Raw genomic sequence first — 16,607 nt, forward strand, 5'->3', positions numbered from 1 at the left:
AACCTGAGTGAGTGTCTACCCCTATCCCTGTACATTGCACACTCACATCGGTCCCTACCCTCAAGGAGTCCACAATCCAAGGTCCTCATTCATATACTAGGGCCAATTTTGGACAGAAGCCAATTAACCTACCTGCATGTCTTTGTAGTGTGGGAGGAAACCGGAGTACCCGGAGAAAACCCACGCAGGCACAGGGAGAACATGCAAACTCAAGGCAGGTAGGGTCATGGTTGAGATACGAACCAGCAACCCTCTTTACTGCTAGGGGAGAGTGCTAACCACTACACCACTGTGCCACCCCACACATTTGGTGTGATACTCAACTCATCAAATCACCTACCCGAGGAAGTAATCCAACTGACTATGCAACATGCTATATTATGCAAACAAAGTTATCAAAAAGTAATCCCACTCAAGACTAAAAGGTAAGTGAAGCAAATATTTATTTCAACATAAAACAGGGCAAATTTCAAATTCATATCCTTTATTAAAATAATGCTTGGTGATCTTCTCATGAAGGCCCTTGTGTAGGCACTTTTTGTTACATGTAGAGAATGGTCTGTCCTTTTTCCCTTAATTGTTCTCCTGCGTTGTCACCCTGTCATGCTCTTCCAGTGAGGGCTACAACCATCCATGCCAACTCCCACTGTACAGACACAGCTCTTGCACCAGCAAAAAGCATTTGCTGGATGACACATAGACAGCAAGTGGCTACAGGAGATCCACACAGCTAGGGATGGGGGATAGAAAGTGAAAATAATATTATTTTTCTTCTATAGAACGGGGTCAGAGGGGCCCTTCATGGTTTCTTGCGCCAGGGCCCTGAAGGTTCTAGTTATGCCTCCGACATCCACTCTACCCTGCCATGAAAGTGCCCTTTTTTCAAGAGACAAACTTTGTTCTACAGATCAGCATACAAAGAAGATCTAGCTGTATTAATCGTTGCTAACTTCTCCTATCACTTCTTTAAACTCCCCCAATTAACATTCTTTGAAAACAAGATGGTAATGTGATAGAGCGGAGCGTGTGACCTCTTGTCTCTGCAGTACACCGAATACAACTCCGAGGTGTCATCTGCAAGTCAATGAGGAGATGTCAGAACTGCAGGTCCCCTAGACTTCTTCAGGAGTGTCCTCAGGTGCCCTGCATACTAGTTAACAGCGAAGGATATATTGTCTAATTTATTAAACTGTCGCAAGCAAAATATTTTTTTGCCCTTTGCAATTTATCAGAGTCGTGCTTTAAAAAATGTTCTACTAAGATGCAAAGAAGACTGTTATGAGAAACAGAACAGGTCTCCTTTCTGACATGATGATGAATAGGAGTGCCTTTGGGCTAGAACTTTCTCCTAGCTTTGCAAAAAGGATCCTTCAGCAACCAAAACACTCAAAAGAAGCCAGAGAAGGAAGCTTCAATCTATCCAAAGATGAATAACAAAACAAGTGTGTAGCTTTACACCAAAAAAAAAAAAAAATGTAGCGTCTATGGTCTTTTACATAATACGAGGTGGAGATCTTCTCTCCTCTTCAGTCCCCTTATCAATTCACCTGTAGTAATAAACTGCATGGTCTCCCTTTACCTCTGTTCTTCGCAATACAGCAAAACTCTATTTGGTTTTGGATTGCACAAAGAAATGTTAGAGCAGTGGTTTCCAAACTACAGCCCTTTGCTTGCATTAAACAGGCCCTTGAGGCACATTTCCCCCTACTGGCACCAACGATGGATCGCTATTCCTTCCAGACACCAACCATAGGGCACTATTCCATCCACAGATACCAACAATGCAGCACTATTTCAGCCACAGACAGCAAAATGGGGCACTATTCCTTCCACTGACACCAATGGTTGATCACTATTCCTTCCACTGACACCAACGATGGATCACTATTGCTTCCACTGACACCAACCATAGGGCACTATTCCATCCACAGACACCAATGATGGGGTACTATTTCTTCCACTGCCACCAATGGTTGATCATTATTCCTTCCACTGACACCAACAATAGGGCACTATTTGATCCACATACACCAACAATGCAGCACTATTTCAGCCACAGACAGCAAAATGGGGCACTATTCCTTCCACTGACACCAATGGTTGATCACTATTCCTTCCACTGACACCAATGGTTGATCACTATTCCTTCCACTGACACCAACGATGGATCACTATTGCTTCCACTGACACCAACCATAGGGCACTATTCCATCCACAGACACCAATGATGGGGTACTATTTCTTCCACTGCCACCAATGGTTGATCATTATTCCTTCCACTGACACCAACAATAGGGCACTATTTGATCCACATACACCAACAATGCAGCACTATTTCATCCACAGACAGCAAAATGGGGCACTATTCCTTCCATTGACATCGATGATGGGGCACTATGCCTTCCACTGACACCAACAGTGGATCACTATTCCTTTCACTGACATCAACCATAGGGCACTATTTCCATCCACTGACACCAATGATGAGCAACTATTCCTTCCACTGACACCAAGCATAGTGTCTGTGGATGGAATAGTGCCCTATGGTTGGTGTCAATGGAAGGAATAGTGCCCCATCATTGGTATCAGTGGATGGAATAGTGCCCCATCATTGGTGTCTGTGGATGGAATAGTGCCCTAATGATGGGGCACAATTCCATCCACTGACACCAATGATGGGGCACTATTCCTTCCATTGACACCAACCATAGGGCACTATTCCATCCACAGACACCAATGATGGGGACCAGGGCTTGACAAAACCCGGGCGCCAGGTCACATTGGCAACTAGAAATAGCGACCTCGCGCCTGGGGCAGCACAGCTGGGGGTATCCTGTCTCTGTGGACCCCCCCAGTGTGATCGCGTCGGGCCGTTCCGCCGGCGGCCGAAAATTTAGGCCGCGGCTTTGAGGCCTTCTGCGGTCCTATGATTCCTTATGGAATCTGGCGCCCTCTTGTGGTCGCCATTGGTATGACAAACCAGCAATCCTAATGAAGCTTCCTCTGCCTGTTTTATATTACCTGCCTCTTCTTCCCTTTATTTAGAACCCCCTAAACATTATATATATTTTTTATTCTAACACCCTAGAGAATAAAATGGTGGTTGTTGCAATACTGTCTGTCACACCGTATTTGTGCAGCGGACTTACAAGCGCGCTTTTGTTGGGAAAAATAATTTAGTTAATAAAAAAATAAGACAACAGTAAAGTTAGCCCAATTATTTTTTATATTGTGAAAGATAATGTTACGCCGAGTAAATTGATACCCAACATGTCACGCTTCAAAATTGCACCCGCTCATGGAATGGCGACAAACTTTTACCCTTTAAAATCTCCATAGGCGACGTTTAAAAAAATTCTACAGGTTGCACGTTTTGAGTTACAGAGGAGGTCTGGGGCTAGAATTATTGCTCTCGCTCTACCGATCACGGCGCTACCTCCTATGTGTGGTTCGAACACCGATTTTATATGCGGGCAGGACAGGGCGCGTTTAAAAATTATTATTTTTTCTGCTTATTTTAACTTTTTTTTTTTTCCACTGTTCTTTTAAAAAAAATGTTGTGTCACTTTTATTCTTATTACAAGGAATGTAAAAATCCCTTGTAATAGAAAAAGCATGACAGGTCCTCTTAAATATGAGATCTGGGGTCAGAGAGACCTCGGATCTCATATTTACACTAAAATGCAATTGAAAAAAAAAATTGTCATTTGAAAAAAATAAATAAAATGTCCCTCTAAGAGCTATGGGCAATGACTTGGAGACGGGGGGGGGGGGCGGCGACAGCGCTGCTATCTTCCCCTCACTCGTCTCCATGTCAGGCCAGGGACAGGTCCGGATCGCCGCCACGGACCTGGCGCCTAACTTTTTAAGCTGGCTCCTAGATTCCAAGCAAATTTGTCAACCCCTGATGGGGACTATTCCTTCCACTGACACCAACGATGGATCACTATTCCTTCCACTGACACCAACCATAGGGCACTATTTCCATTCACTGACACCAATGATGGGGCACTATTCCATCCACAGACACCAATGATGGGGCACTATTCCATCCACTGACACCAATGATGGGGCACTATTCCATCCACAGATACCAATGATGGGGCACTATTCCATCCACAGACACCAAAATGGGGCACTATTCCATCCACTGACACCAATGACGGGGCACTATTCCATCCACTGACACCAATGATGGGGCACTATTCCGTCCACTGACACCAATCATGGGGCACTATTCCATCCACTGACACCAACAATGGATCACTATTCCTTCCACTGACACCACGATGGGGCACCATTTCCCCCACTGACTCCCAACAATGGGGCACTATTTCTCCCAATGACACCAACAATGGGGCATTATTCCTTCCACTGACACCAACCATGAGGCACACCCTTAATAAACACCCCCCTGTACAGGCAGACTAGTATAAGCAGGACAGTCTAATCAATTTAAGATATGCACACGCACAAATTTTGGTTGCAAATTTTATTAGGTTGAGAAAAGAAAGTGGAGCAAGCAGTACAAGCCTAGAAATGTTACGCAAATAGTAACTCCGGTGAGGATCAAACCCAGGATTTCTGGGCTGCATAGCATTGGGCTTTTACCAGCTAAATTTAAATCAGACCTAAACCAAATCTGTACAATCTTATAAAAAAAAAAAAAAAAGCTTTACAGTGGTAAAAAAAATGAATAAAAACACAACCTGAAAACATAGTTATAGTAAGCTTTAGCCATCTAAAATGACAAAATCTCATCAGGATTTTACCGATATGAAGTAAATTGTAAGCATACATCAGCTGGATGGTGAGCATGCACCGTACAAGCTGTCCATGGTCTTGTTACATGTAAACAGCTTAAAGAGGAACTGCAGTCTGTTCACATAATATGTAATAAAAACACATTTGCCACTCCAACCACTTTGCATATTATTTTATATATACTATGATTCTGTACTTGCCAAATATGCCGCAGAAATCTCCCTCCACTGAATCTGGCTGCATCCATTTTAACTGTGGGCAGCTGAAGCTGCTGTCTGTTCACTTCCTGGATTTACACAGAGGCAGTCCTGCAGCTCTCATTGGCCCTCTTATGACTCACACCCCCTCCCTTCCAGACAAACTCTCACGAGAGTGAGGATGAGAGCTGTGCATGATGTCATAAGCCTAGGCGAATGACCTGACAAGAAACAGGAAGTGGGCTGTATAAAGTATTTACTGGCAGAAAAAAAAATGTTTTACTATCCAAAGTTAAAACAACAACAAGGGCAGAAGATTTAATAGATGGAGAGTTGAAAAAAAAAAAAAATAAATAAATAAAACAGAAGGCCCGCTTTAAACATCGCAGATTTTTCAAAATGAATTGGAGTATTGGAAAGTACTGAGCGTTTAACGTCATCTCTGAAATCATGGCAGGCTCTGCTGTCACATTGCTGAAGGGAAAATCACTTTAGAAAGCACAGATCAAAGGGGAACTTGCCCTTGGGTCAATTTTATTTTTGTTTTTATACAGGATTTAAATACCGCATGATTTATGGCGCACTTTCCAAAAAAAAAAAAAGGAGACATTTAATTCCAATAAAACGCAAAGTCAAGTTATTATTATTCAGGATTTATATAGTGCCAACAATTTACGCAGCGCTTTACAATACAAAAGGAGACAATACAGTTACAATACAATAAAATACAAGAGGATTAAGAGGGCCCTGCTCAGAAGAGCTTACAATCTAATAGTTAGGAGGGTCTCTGCTCACAAGTTTTTAAGGATTGCCTAAAAATTTACAGAGTAGGAAATGGGCAGGAATATTGAGGTAGGGCGTTCAGGAGGATGGGACAGACAACTAAAATGCATGGGAGGTTTTTTTTTTTGGTGAAAAAGTTTTTTAAACCAATGAATACATTTACAGCTATATCCGCACACACACTGAATGGCCAAACATCTGAAGGCACCTAACCAATACACCTACACCATATTGTCAACAGTATTGGGACACCTGCCTTTACAAGCACATTCATTTTGATGGCATCTCAGTCTTGGTCTATAGGATTCAATATTGAGTTGGTCTACCCTTAGCAGCTTTAACAGCTTCAACTCTTCTGGGAAGGCCGTCCACAAGGTTAAGGAGGGTGTCTATGGTAATATTTGACCATTCTTCCAGAAGTGCATTTGTGAGGTCAGACACTGATGTTGGACGAGAAGGCTTGGCTTGCAGTCTCCACTCTAATTCATCCCCAAGGTGTTCTACCGGGTTGAGGTCAGGATTTTATGCAGGCTAGTCAAGTTCCTCCACCCCAAACTTGCTCATGCATGTCTTAACGGACCTTGCTTTGTGCATTGGTCCAAATCATGTGGTGGAGAGGGGATTATGGTGTGGGGTTGGACTTGGCCCCTTAGTTCCAGTGAAGGGAACTCTTAAGGTGTCAGCATACCAAGACATTTTGGACAATTTCATGCTCCCAATTTCTGGGAACAGCTGACTGGCATGCACAGAGTCCTGACTTCAACCCGATAGATAAACTTTGGGATGAATTAGAGTGGCGAATGCGAGCCAGGTCTTCTCGTCCTCCTCGGTGCCTGACCTCACCAATGCGCTTCTGGAGGAATGGGTAAAGATTCCCACAGACAAACTCCTAAACCTTGTGGACGGCCTTCCCAGAGTCATAGCTGCAAAGGGTGGGCCAACTCAATATTGAACCCTACAGACTAAGGCACCATTATGTAAAGTCAGGCGTCCCAATACTGTGTACTTATATAGTCAAAAGTAAGTACCTAATTGGTTCAGGCATTTCCAAAGACATACAAATACATTTTAGAGAATACAAAGTGGTTAAGCAACCTTGGGGTAACACTTTGGGGAAGGCCCTTTTCCGTTTCAGCATGGATGTACCCCAAAGCCAGCTCCATAACGAAGTCCAGGAAAGAAGCTGGGAACATGGTAAATACCGCTAAAAGAACATCCACTTATTAGTAAACAAGGAGAGAGAAAACCAGCTAAGAAAGCCAAAAAGACATGGGGGCAGATTTACTAAAACTGAAAAGTATGAAATCTGGTGCAGCTTTGCATAGAAACCAATCAGCTTCCAGGTTTTTTGTCAAAGCTTAATTGAACAAGCTGAAGTTAGAAGCCGATTGGCTACCATGCACAGTTGCACCGATTTTAGTAAATTACCCCATGGTGTTACCACTTTTGACCAAAGGGGAGGTGGGGTGTAAGACTCCATATTAATGCCCAAGGTTTGTCAACCAGGGTGCCATCTGGGATCTTCAGGGGTGCTTTGGCAAAATCCCTAAAAATTGCCACAAGTTGTCCAAAAATTGTCCAAAAATTCAGCGAGTGGATGAAGCCCGTCTTTGTGTTACACACAACCACAAGTTTTTATTGTACAGAATTTAAAGCCTGCCACTGGCAATCTAGCAATCAATGGTAGATAAGGGGGCTGTAAGATGACTGCACAGCAATCTTGTTTGCCCCACCTTTGCCCCATTTGGTCAGCATGGGGGTCATTTTATCAGAGAGGAAGAGAAACTTTTAGCAGCCTGTTTAACAGTTAAAAATTGTCAGTTATTTATTTTTACCGGCCTGTATATTAAGAGTGTGACAGGTGCCACTCAGACAGGAAATGAAGGGAAAATTTCACAAAGGGGTTGCAAACTACAATGAAACATATCCCTACTCTACCCAGTACAGAAAAATCTTTCTGGAGTTGAGATTCAAGAGGAGAGATCTTGCTACCAGAATCTGTAAAGCTTGCCATAAACTGTTGTATTTTGACCAATTTCTGGGAACTACCTAGCTTGACAAGAAAATTCTCAACCATAGGTGCTAGCTGACAGAATACAAAAGCTGGCAGGAGAGATTCACCCATACACGCTGTCTGGCATGGATGGGGCATCGAGGCTTTTCTCTTGTTTATCTTGTTGAGCTGAACAAAATAAATGTCTTGACAGCCAACTTAAAGCTGAATTAAAAGGCACAAATACTTACCTTAGTTCCAAAGCTCACAAAATCCCTCACCGGCGTCTTCTCCCCGAGTTCTTGCAGGTGTCGGTCTTTGGTCATTTACAGCTGCATCTCATAAAATTAGAATATCATCAAAAAGTTAATTTCATTGATTCAATAAGTCAAAACTCTTATGTAGATGCGTGACACAGAGTGATATATTTCAAGCATTTCTTTTTAATTTTGACGATTATGAGATACATCTAGTGAAAACCCAAAATTCAATATCTCAGAAAATTAGATTATTACATAAGACCAATAAAAAAAAAAAGATTTTCAATACAGTAATGTTAGCTTACTAAAAAGTATGTCCATGTACAGTATAGTATACAATCAATACTTGGTCGGGCTCCTTTTGCATTACTGGATCAATGCGGCATGGCATGAAGGCGATCAGCCTATGGCACTGCTGAGGTGTTATGGAAGTCAAGGTTGCTTTGATGGCTGCCTTCAGCTTGTCTACATTGTTGGGTCTGATGTCTCTCACCTTCCTTTTTACAATAACCCATAGATCTATGGGGTTTGGGTCAGGTGAGTTTGGGCCCAATCAAGCACAGCGATACCATAATCATTAAACAGGGTATTGGTACTTTTGGCAGCGTGGGAAGGTGCAAGTCCTGCTAGAAAATGAAATCAGCATCTCCATAAAGCTGGTCAGCAGAGGGAAGCATGAAGTGCTCTACAATGTCCTGGAAGAGGGCTGCGCTGACTTTGGACTTGATAAAACACAGTGGACCAACATCAGATGACATGGCTTCCCAATTCATCACTGACTGTGAAAAATGTTACATTTCATTTGGAAATCAAGGTCCCAGAGTCTGGAGGAAGAATGGAGAGGCTCAGAATCCAAGTTGCATGAGGTCCAGTGTGAAGTTTCCACAGTCAGTGATGATTTGGGGAGCCGAATCATCTGCTGGTGTTGGTCCACTGTGTTTTATCAAGTCCAAAGTCAGCGCAGCCCTCTACCAGAACATTCTAGAACACTTCATGCTTCCCTCTGCTGTCCAGCAAGACTTGGCACCTGCCCACACTACCAAAAGTATCAATACCTGGTTTAATGATCATGGTATCACTGTGCTTGATTGGCCAGCAATCTCGCCTGATCTAAAGCTCAGAGAGAATCTGTGGGGTATTGTCAGGAAGAAGACAAGAGGCACAAGATCCAACAATGCAGACAAGCTAAAGGCCAGTATCAAAGAAACCTGGGCTTCCATAACACCTCAGCAATGCCACAAGTATGATCGCCTCCACGCCATGCTGCATTGATGCAGTAATTCATGCAAAAGGAGCCCCGACCAAGTATTGAGTGCATACTGTACTGTACATGGACAGACTTTTTAGTAAGCCAACAGTAAGCCTTTTTTATTTTTTTTATTGGTTCTATGTTAATATTCTAATTTTCTGAGATACTGAATGTTGGGTTTTCACTAGCTGTAAGACATAATCATCAAAATTAACAGATTTTTTTTTAAATATATCACTCCAACCAATATGTATTGCATCTACATAAAATATATGAGTTTCACTGTTTGAATTGAATTACTGAAATAATTAAACCTTTTGATGATATTCTAATTTTATGAGATGCACCTGTGTATTGGCTGGTGTGGAAGTGCAGTCATTCTGGCACACTGGTGACGTGACGTGTGCATACGCAGCCCAGTGTACATTCTGCAAAGGACTGTGAACGTGCAGGTAAGTGTACTCTATTGAAGAAGAGACATTGCATGTCTCTTCTGCAATAAAAAAGACTGCCTGATCGCAATTTATTTCTTACATTTAGTTCCACTTTAAAAGATATCAGTTATAGGTGGGCAAATCCTAAAAAGATGTCTCACCTCTTCAATAGTGCTGCAACTGCAGCAAAAGTGTTTCTCAAAGCAGTTTACCCGTAACTCTGCAAAAAGATGACGAGTCACCAGCATTCTGATGCAATTATCATGCTTATTAATGGAACAACATATCACTTAGATAAAGCTGACATTTTGGGGTGTCAAAGTGTCCTTACTCTGACTCTTAGTGCAGAACTCATCTCCACAGAACAAGAGCTTGTCTCGACCCGCATCACACAAAAGTTGACAAAACAACAAAAATTTGAATTTAAGATCATCATTTAGAATAACAAGTGTGTTAAGTGAAATAGTATTCCATGCTCTATATATAATGAGCTTTGAATGGGATAAACAAAAACAGAAATAACTGAGGCATTCACAAAGCTATGCTGCATATGAAAATGTTTAAGTGCATATTTATTTCATGCAAGTGCTGTAATTAGAATGCAAAATGCAATTTTATTCTAACAAAAATGGTCTATGTAACATCACAGCTAGAGAAAAGTGCCTACTTCTGTAGAATACAATTTAGCGAATGGGAAAACAAGGTCTTAAGCTATAAAGAGGTGCCCTTAAAAAAATGGTCTACAATAAAATTGAAGGCAATTCAAAACACTTAATACCCACAGCAGATAAACCATTATTGAGAATCCAAGTGCTCTTGAACTTTGTGACTATATGAGCATATGATGATTGGCGCACATTCCATCAGTTATGGAGTATGGATCTGTCTCCAGGCTTTTCAATGCGCTTATAGGCCATCAATATTTTTTTTGAACGCTATCGTTCTGGAGTCATGTGTTCACATTTTCTTAGGGGAACAATAAAAGAATTTGCCTGGAGGTAAGCTTTAGAGTATTAAAAAAAAAAAAACACACACACACAATATATTTATATGTTTCTTACCAGAAGCAGCCTGAGGTTCCTCCTCCTCCTGATCATTCTTCTCATGCCATTGCATTGTACAAAAGTAACTTAGCATGACTTCCCACAGTGCCTTGCAGAGGTCAGTCAAACATGGGATGTAGCTATCTGATGTTATGTGCTGCAAAGAAACAAAAGATTCACACATTTAGCGCTGTATCCATCTCACCAGCAGTCTTTCCTAAGGAAAAGACGAATCAAGAAAATCGCTAAAGCTGGCCATACACAGATATGCATTTGAACGTTTGTAGAAAAATCATTTGACAGAACATTCTTTTTTTTTTTTAATACGAACTTTTATTGAGACAGAAAGAAAAAAATAGGCACATACATTAAGCGACTGATTGCTCCTGAACATGAGCATCACATCACAAGAAACAGAGTGACAGCAGTACATTGATTGCGTTAATGGAGTAACAGGCTTTCTAGTGCATAACAGAAGATTGTCTGAAAAGTACCTGCCACCCAACCTATTAGTCATCGCTCGTGGGGGTATGGAAAGCAAGGAATCAATCAGGGTCAGAGCATCCCCCACTATACCAAGCACTGGAGTAGCGACTGTAACGCCAAATAAGAATAAGTATGGATATGCCATTGAAAACCTAAGAAAGACAAGAAAAATAGCACAAAACATAAACTAAACTGTAATAACTAAATAAGTGCTCCAAAAGGTACGGGACTAAAAGATCCTCGATCTAGGTCAGTACCCCGTTTAGGGGCGAGCAGACTCCCAGACTGTCCCAGCCCAAAGGCACAAGGCCTCAAGGGGTCCAAGACTTCCACTTAAGGTCGTATACCTGCATGGTGTCCAAAATTGTATGGGAAATCCTCTCCATTAACTGTATTGCAGCCATCCTCTTAACCACTTTCAGACCGGACCATTTTGCTGGTAAATGACCAGAGGTCTTTTTACACTTTGGCACTGCGCTGCTTTAACTGGTAATTGCGCGGTCATGCAATGTTGTACCCAAACAAAATTTGCGTCCTTTTCTTCCCACAAATAGAGCTTTCTTTTGATGGTATTTGATTGCCTCTGCGATTTTTATTTTTTGCGATATAAACGTAAAAAGACCGCAAATTTTGAAAAAAAATGATATTTTCTACTTTTTGTTATTAGAAAAATCCAATAAACTCAATTTTAGTCATACATTTAGGCCAAAATGTATTCAGCCACATGTCTTTGGTAAAAAAAAAGTCAATAATTGTATATTTATTGGTTTGCGCAAAAGTTGTCACATCTACAAACTAAGGTACGTTTTCTGGAATTTACGCAGCTTTTAGTTTACGACTGCCTATCTCATTTCTTGAGGTGCTAAAATGGCAGGGCAGTACAAAACCCCCCCAAATGACCCCATTTTGGAAAGTAGACCCCCTAAGGAAATTGATAAGAGGCATGTTGAGCCCATTGAATATTTTATTTTTTTGCCTCAAGCGATTGAATAATGACAAAAAAAAAATTTTTTTTTTTTTTTTACACAAAGTTGTCACTAAATGATATATTGCTCACACATGCTATGGGCGTATGTGAAATGACACCCCAAAATAAATTCTGCTGCTTCTCCTGAGTATGGGGATACCACATATGTGGGACTTTTTGGGAGCCTAGCCGCGTACGGGGCCCCGAAAACCAAGCACCGCCTTCAGGCTTTCTAAGGGCGTAAATTTTTGAGTTCACTTCTCACTACCTATTACAGTTTTGAAGGCCATAAAATGCCAAGATGGCACAAAACCCCCACAAATGACCCCATTTTAGAAAGTAGACACCCCAAGCTATTTGCTGAGAGGCATGTTGAGTTCATGGAATATTTTATATTTTGCCACAAGTTGCGGGAAAATTACAAACTTTTTTTTTTTTTTTTTTTTTTAACAAAGTTGTCACTAAATGATATATTGCTCATGCATGCCATGGGCATATGTGAAATGACACCCCAAAATAAATTCTGCTGCTTCTCCTGAGTACGGGGATACCACATATGTGGAACTTTTTGGGAGCCTAGCCGCGTACGGGGCCCCGAAAACCAAGCACCGCCTTCAGGCTTTCTAAGGGCGTAAATTTTTGAGTTCACTTCTCACTACCTATTACAGTTTTGAAGGCCATAAAATGCCAAGATGGCACAAAACCCCCACAAATGACCCCATTTTAGAAAGTAGACACCCCAAGCTATTTGCTGAGAGGCATGTTGAGTCCATGGAATATTTTATATTTTGCCACAAGTTGCGGGAAAATTACAAACTTTTTTTTTTTTTTTTTTTTTTTCACAAAGTTGTCACTAAATGATATATTGCTCACGCATGCCATGGGCATATGTGAAATGACACCCCAAAATAAATTCTGCTGCTTCTCCTGAGTATGGGGATACCACATATGTGGGACTTTTTGGGAGCCTAGCCGCGTACGGGGCCCCGAAAACCAAGCACCGCCTTCAGGCTTTCTAAGGGCGTTACAGTTTTGAAGGCCATAAAATGCCAAGATGGCACAAACCCCCCCCAAATGACCCCATTTTGGAAAGTAGACACCCCTAAATTTAGGGGTACACTAGTGAGACTAGGTAATAAATGGCGGGTGCCCTGAAACTATAAAAAAATAACTAACCAACCAGCGTCACCTGTAACAGTTATATGGTGATCACTGGTGAAAGGGTTAACTAGGGGGCAATTAGGGGGCTTTATGCGGTAGTATATGGGGGTCCCTGGCGCTATAAAAAGCTGCAGCGAACCTAAATACCTACCTGCCTAACTAGCGTCACCTGTGACACTAATACAGCGATCAGAAAAACGATCGCTTATTAGGCTGGGTTCACACTGGAGCGATGCGGGAACGCCACGAATGCGCGGCGGGTTCCCGCATCGCATGCCTCCCGGCGGCAGTTCACACTGCCCTATGCGAACTGCTGGGAGTGTCAGTGAAATGTTACTGACACCCCCAGATCAGTTCGCATATCGCAGTGCGATCTGCAAACTCGGATCGCATGGTGTGAACACCCATGCGATCCGATTCTGCTGCGGGCCAAAAAAAGGGTCCCGTGCGAATTTGCGGCGGGTGCGGCGGGTGCGGCGGGTGCGGCGAATGGCTGAACTCGAATCGCACAGAGATCGGATGTGATTTGCACTGCAGTGCGGTGCGAATCACATCCGTTCTCATAAACCGCTGCAATGTGAACCCAGCCTTAGTGACACTGGCGACGGGGGGTGATCACGGGGTTAAACCTTTATTGGGGGGGTTAGGGGGGTACCTTAGAACTAAAGGGGGCTAACCCTAACTGCCCTAACAGTTATTAGTCACAAATGACACCCGCCGGGTGATCAGGGGGTTAAACCTTTATTAGGTAATAAATGGCGGGTGCCCTGAAACTATAAAAAAATAACTAACCAACCAGCGTCACCTGTAACAGTTATATGGTGATCACTGGTGAAAGGGTTAACTAGGGGGCAATCAGGGGGCTTTATGCGGTAGTATATGGGGGTCCCTGGCGCTATAAAAAGCTGCGGCGAACCTAAATACCTACCTGCCTAACTAGCGTCACCTGTGACACTAATACGGCGATCAGAAAAATGATCGCTTATTAGGCTGGGTTCACACTGGAGCGATGCGGAAACGCCGCGAATCCGCGGCGGGTTCCCGCATCGCATGCCTCCCGGCGGCAGTTTACACTGCCCTATGCGAACTGCTGGGAGTGTCAGTGAAATGTTACTGACACCCCCAGATCAGTTCGCATATCGCAGTGCGATCTGCAAACTCGGATCGTATGGTGTGAACACCCATGCGATCCGATTCTGCTGCGGGCCAAAAAAAGGGTCCCGTGCGAATTTGCGGCGGGTGCGGCGGGTGTGGCGGGTGCGGCGAATGGCTGAACTCGAATCGCACAGAGATCGGATGTGATTTGCACTGCAGTGCGGTGCGAATCACATTCGTTCTCATAAACCGCTGCAATGTGAACCCAGCCTTAGTGACACTGGCGACGGGGGGTGATCACGGGGTTAAACCTTTATTGGGGGGGTTAGGGGGGTACATTAGAACTAAAGGGGGCTAACTCTAACTGCCCTAACAGTTATTACAGTCACAAATGACACCAATGCAAAAAAAAAAAAAAAAAAAATGACATTGGTGTCACTGTGACTGGGGGGCAGGGGTAATTGGGGGGGTGATCGGGGGGTAAAGGGGGGGTGTGAGTGTGCCTGGCATGTTCTACTGTGTGTGTAGAGTGTTGGTGCAACTTACTGATCCGCTCTCCTCCGTGTCGGAACGAAAAATACCGACACAGAGGAGAGAATACATCACTTCCTCTCCTGTGTTTACATTACAGGAGAGGAAGTGATGTCACCGGGGATTTCTATTCGTCGGGAGCGATCGCGAGGGGGTGGCCATGAATGAATGGCCGTCCCCTCGTCCGGGATCGCTCCCGAACGAATACCGACCGCCGCAGGCACCGGGCGGGGGCCCGATCGGGCCCCCGACCCGCGGGAGGCAAGGGACGTACATGTATGTCCTTATGCCTGCCCGTGCCATTGTACCGACGTACATCGGCGTGCGGCGGTCGGCAACTGGTTAAGCACCTGATCCCATGCAACCGTAGGCGATCGCCAGAATAAGGCAATCGACAGAACATTCTTTTTTGCCATCGAGTCAACTAAATCTGAAAGCCTCTAAGATTTTGTCCACACCTGCTATTTGAATGGAGGACCAGATGTATTAAACACTTTTCATAAGACCCCTTTCACACTGGAGGCACTTTTCAGGCATTTTAGTGTTAAAAATAGCGCCTGTAAAGCGCCTCTCAAGCCACCCCAGTGTGAAAGCCTGAGTGCTTTCATGCTGGGGCGGTGCGTTTGCAGGACAGAAAAAAAAAAAGTCCTGCAAGTAGCATCCTTGGGGCAGTGGGGGAGCGGTTTATACACTGCTCCTAAACCGCACCTGCCATTAAAATCAAGGGGCAGCGCTGATGAACAACCTGCGCTTTTCAACCTTTCTTCGGTTGCAAGCTGGGGTTAAAAGTGCCCTGCTAGCAGCCGAAAAGCGCTGCTAAAACAATGGTAAAAAATAGGATTTTTATAATAACTTACCTGTAAAATCCTTTTCTTTGAAGTACATCACGGGACACAAAGCCATAGTAGTTATGTGGGTTATAGGCCACCTTCAGGTGATGGACACTGGCACACCCTAAGACAAAATGTGCACTCCCTATATAACCCTCAGTTTTGTAGCAAAGCAATACATGTGTATACCAAGAAGGGAGGGACCGCTGTGTCCCGCGATGTACTTCAAAGAAAAGGATTTTACAGGTAAGCCGTTATAAAAATCCTATTTTCTTATCACAGAACACATCCCATAGTGTGGGATGTCCCATAGCAATGCCAACTAAAGGGAGGGAGATGCAACAAAAGTAGGACCCCAAGAGACAAGAGGACTTATACTGCAGCCTGCAGTCCACTGTGGCCAAAGGCGATATCCTCATGACCTTTTACATCTACTTGACAGAATCTGGTAAATGTATAGACTGAAGACCAAGTTGCGGCCTTGCAGATCAGAACCATGGAAGCTTGGTGATGTACTGCCCAAGAAGCACTAACAACCCTGGAGGAGTGAAAAGCAGGAATTTTGCTCTTTAAATCATAAGCGTGAACAATCACTTGACAAAACCATTTAGAAATAGTAGATTTCAATGCTGCCTGTCCTCTTTTAGGACTGTCTGGCAACACAAACAAAACGAATCTGAGCGGTCACTTTCAAACAGACCTTGACCGCTCTCACCAGATCAAGAGAATGTAGTGACCTCTCTTCCACAGAACAAGGCTCCTGAAAAAATTAAGGCAGAACAATATCCTGGTTTAAATGAAAACCTGACACTAC

General features: G+C 43.3%; 1 protein-coding gene across 1 annotated transcript in view; it reads right to left on the reverse strand.

Moving 5' to 3' along the window:
- The window catches only part of VPS50 (VPS50 subunit of EARP/GARPII complex), a 367,497-nt gene that overhangs the window by 102,743 nt on the left and 248,147 nt on the right, over nt 1-16,607 (reverse strand). The window contains exon 13 of the mRNA XM_077490790.1: nt 10,742-10,880. Coding sequence (XP_077346916.1) covers nt 10,742-10,880 — 139 coding nt within the window. The remainder of the gene's footprint in view (nt 1-10,741; nt 10,881-16,607) is intronic.

Source organism: Lithobates pipiens, unplaced genomic scaffold (assembly GCF_037356315.1).
Source record: "Lithobates pipiens isolate NorthernLeopardFrog02 unplaced genomic scaffold, aLitPip1_a1.2 Scaffold_19, whole genome shotgun sequence".
Classification (NCBI taxonomy): Eukaryota; Metazoa; Chordata; class Amphibia; order Anura; family Ranidae; genus Lithobates; species Lithobates pipiens.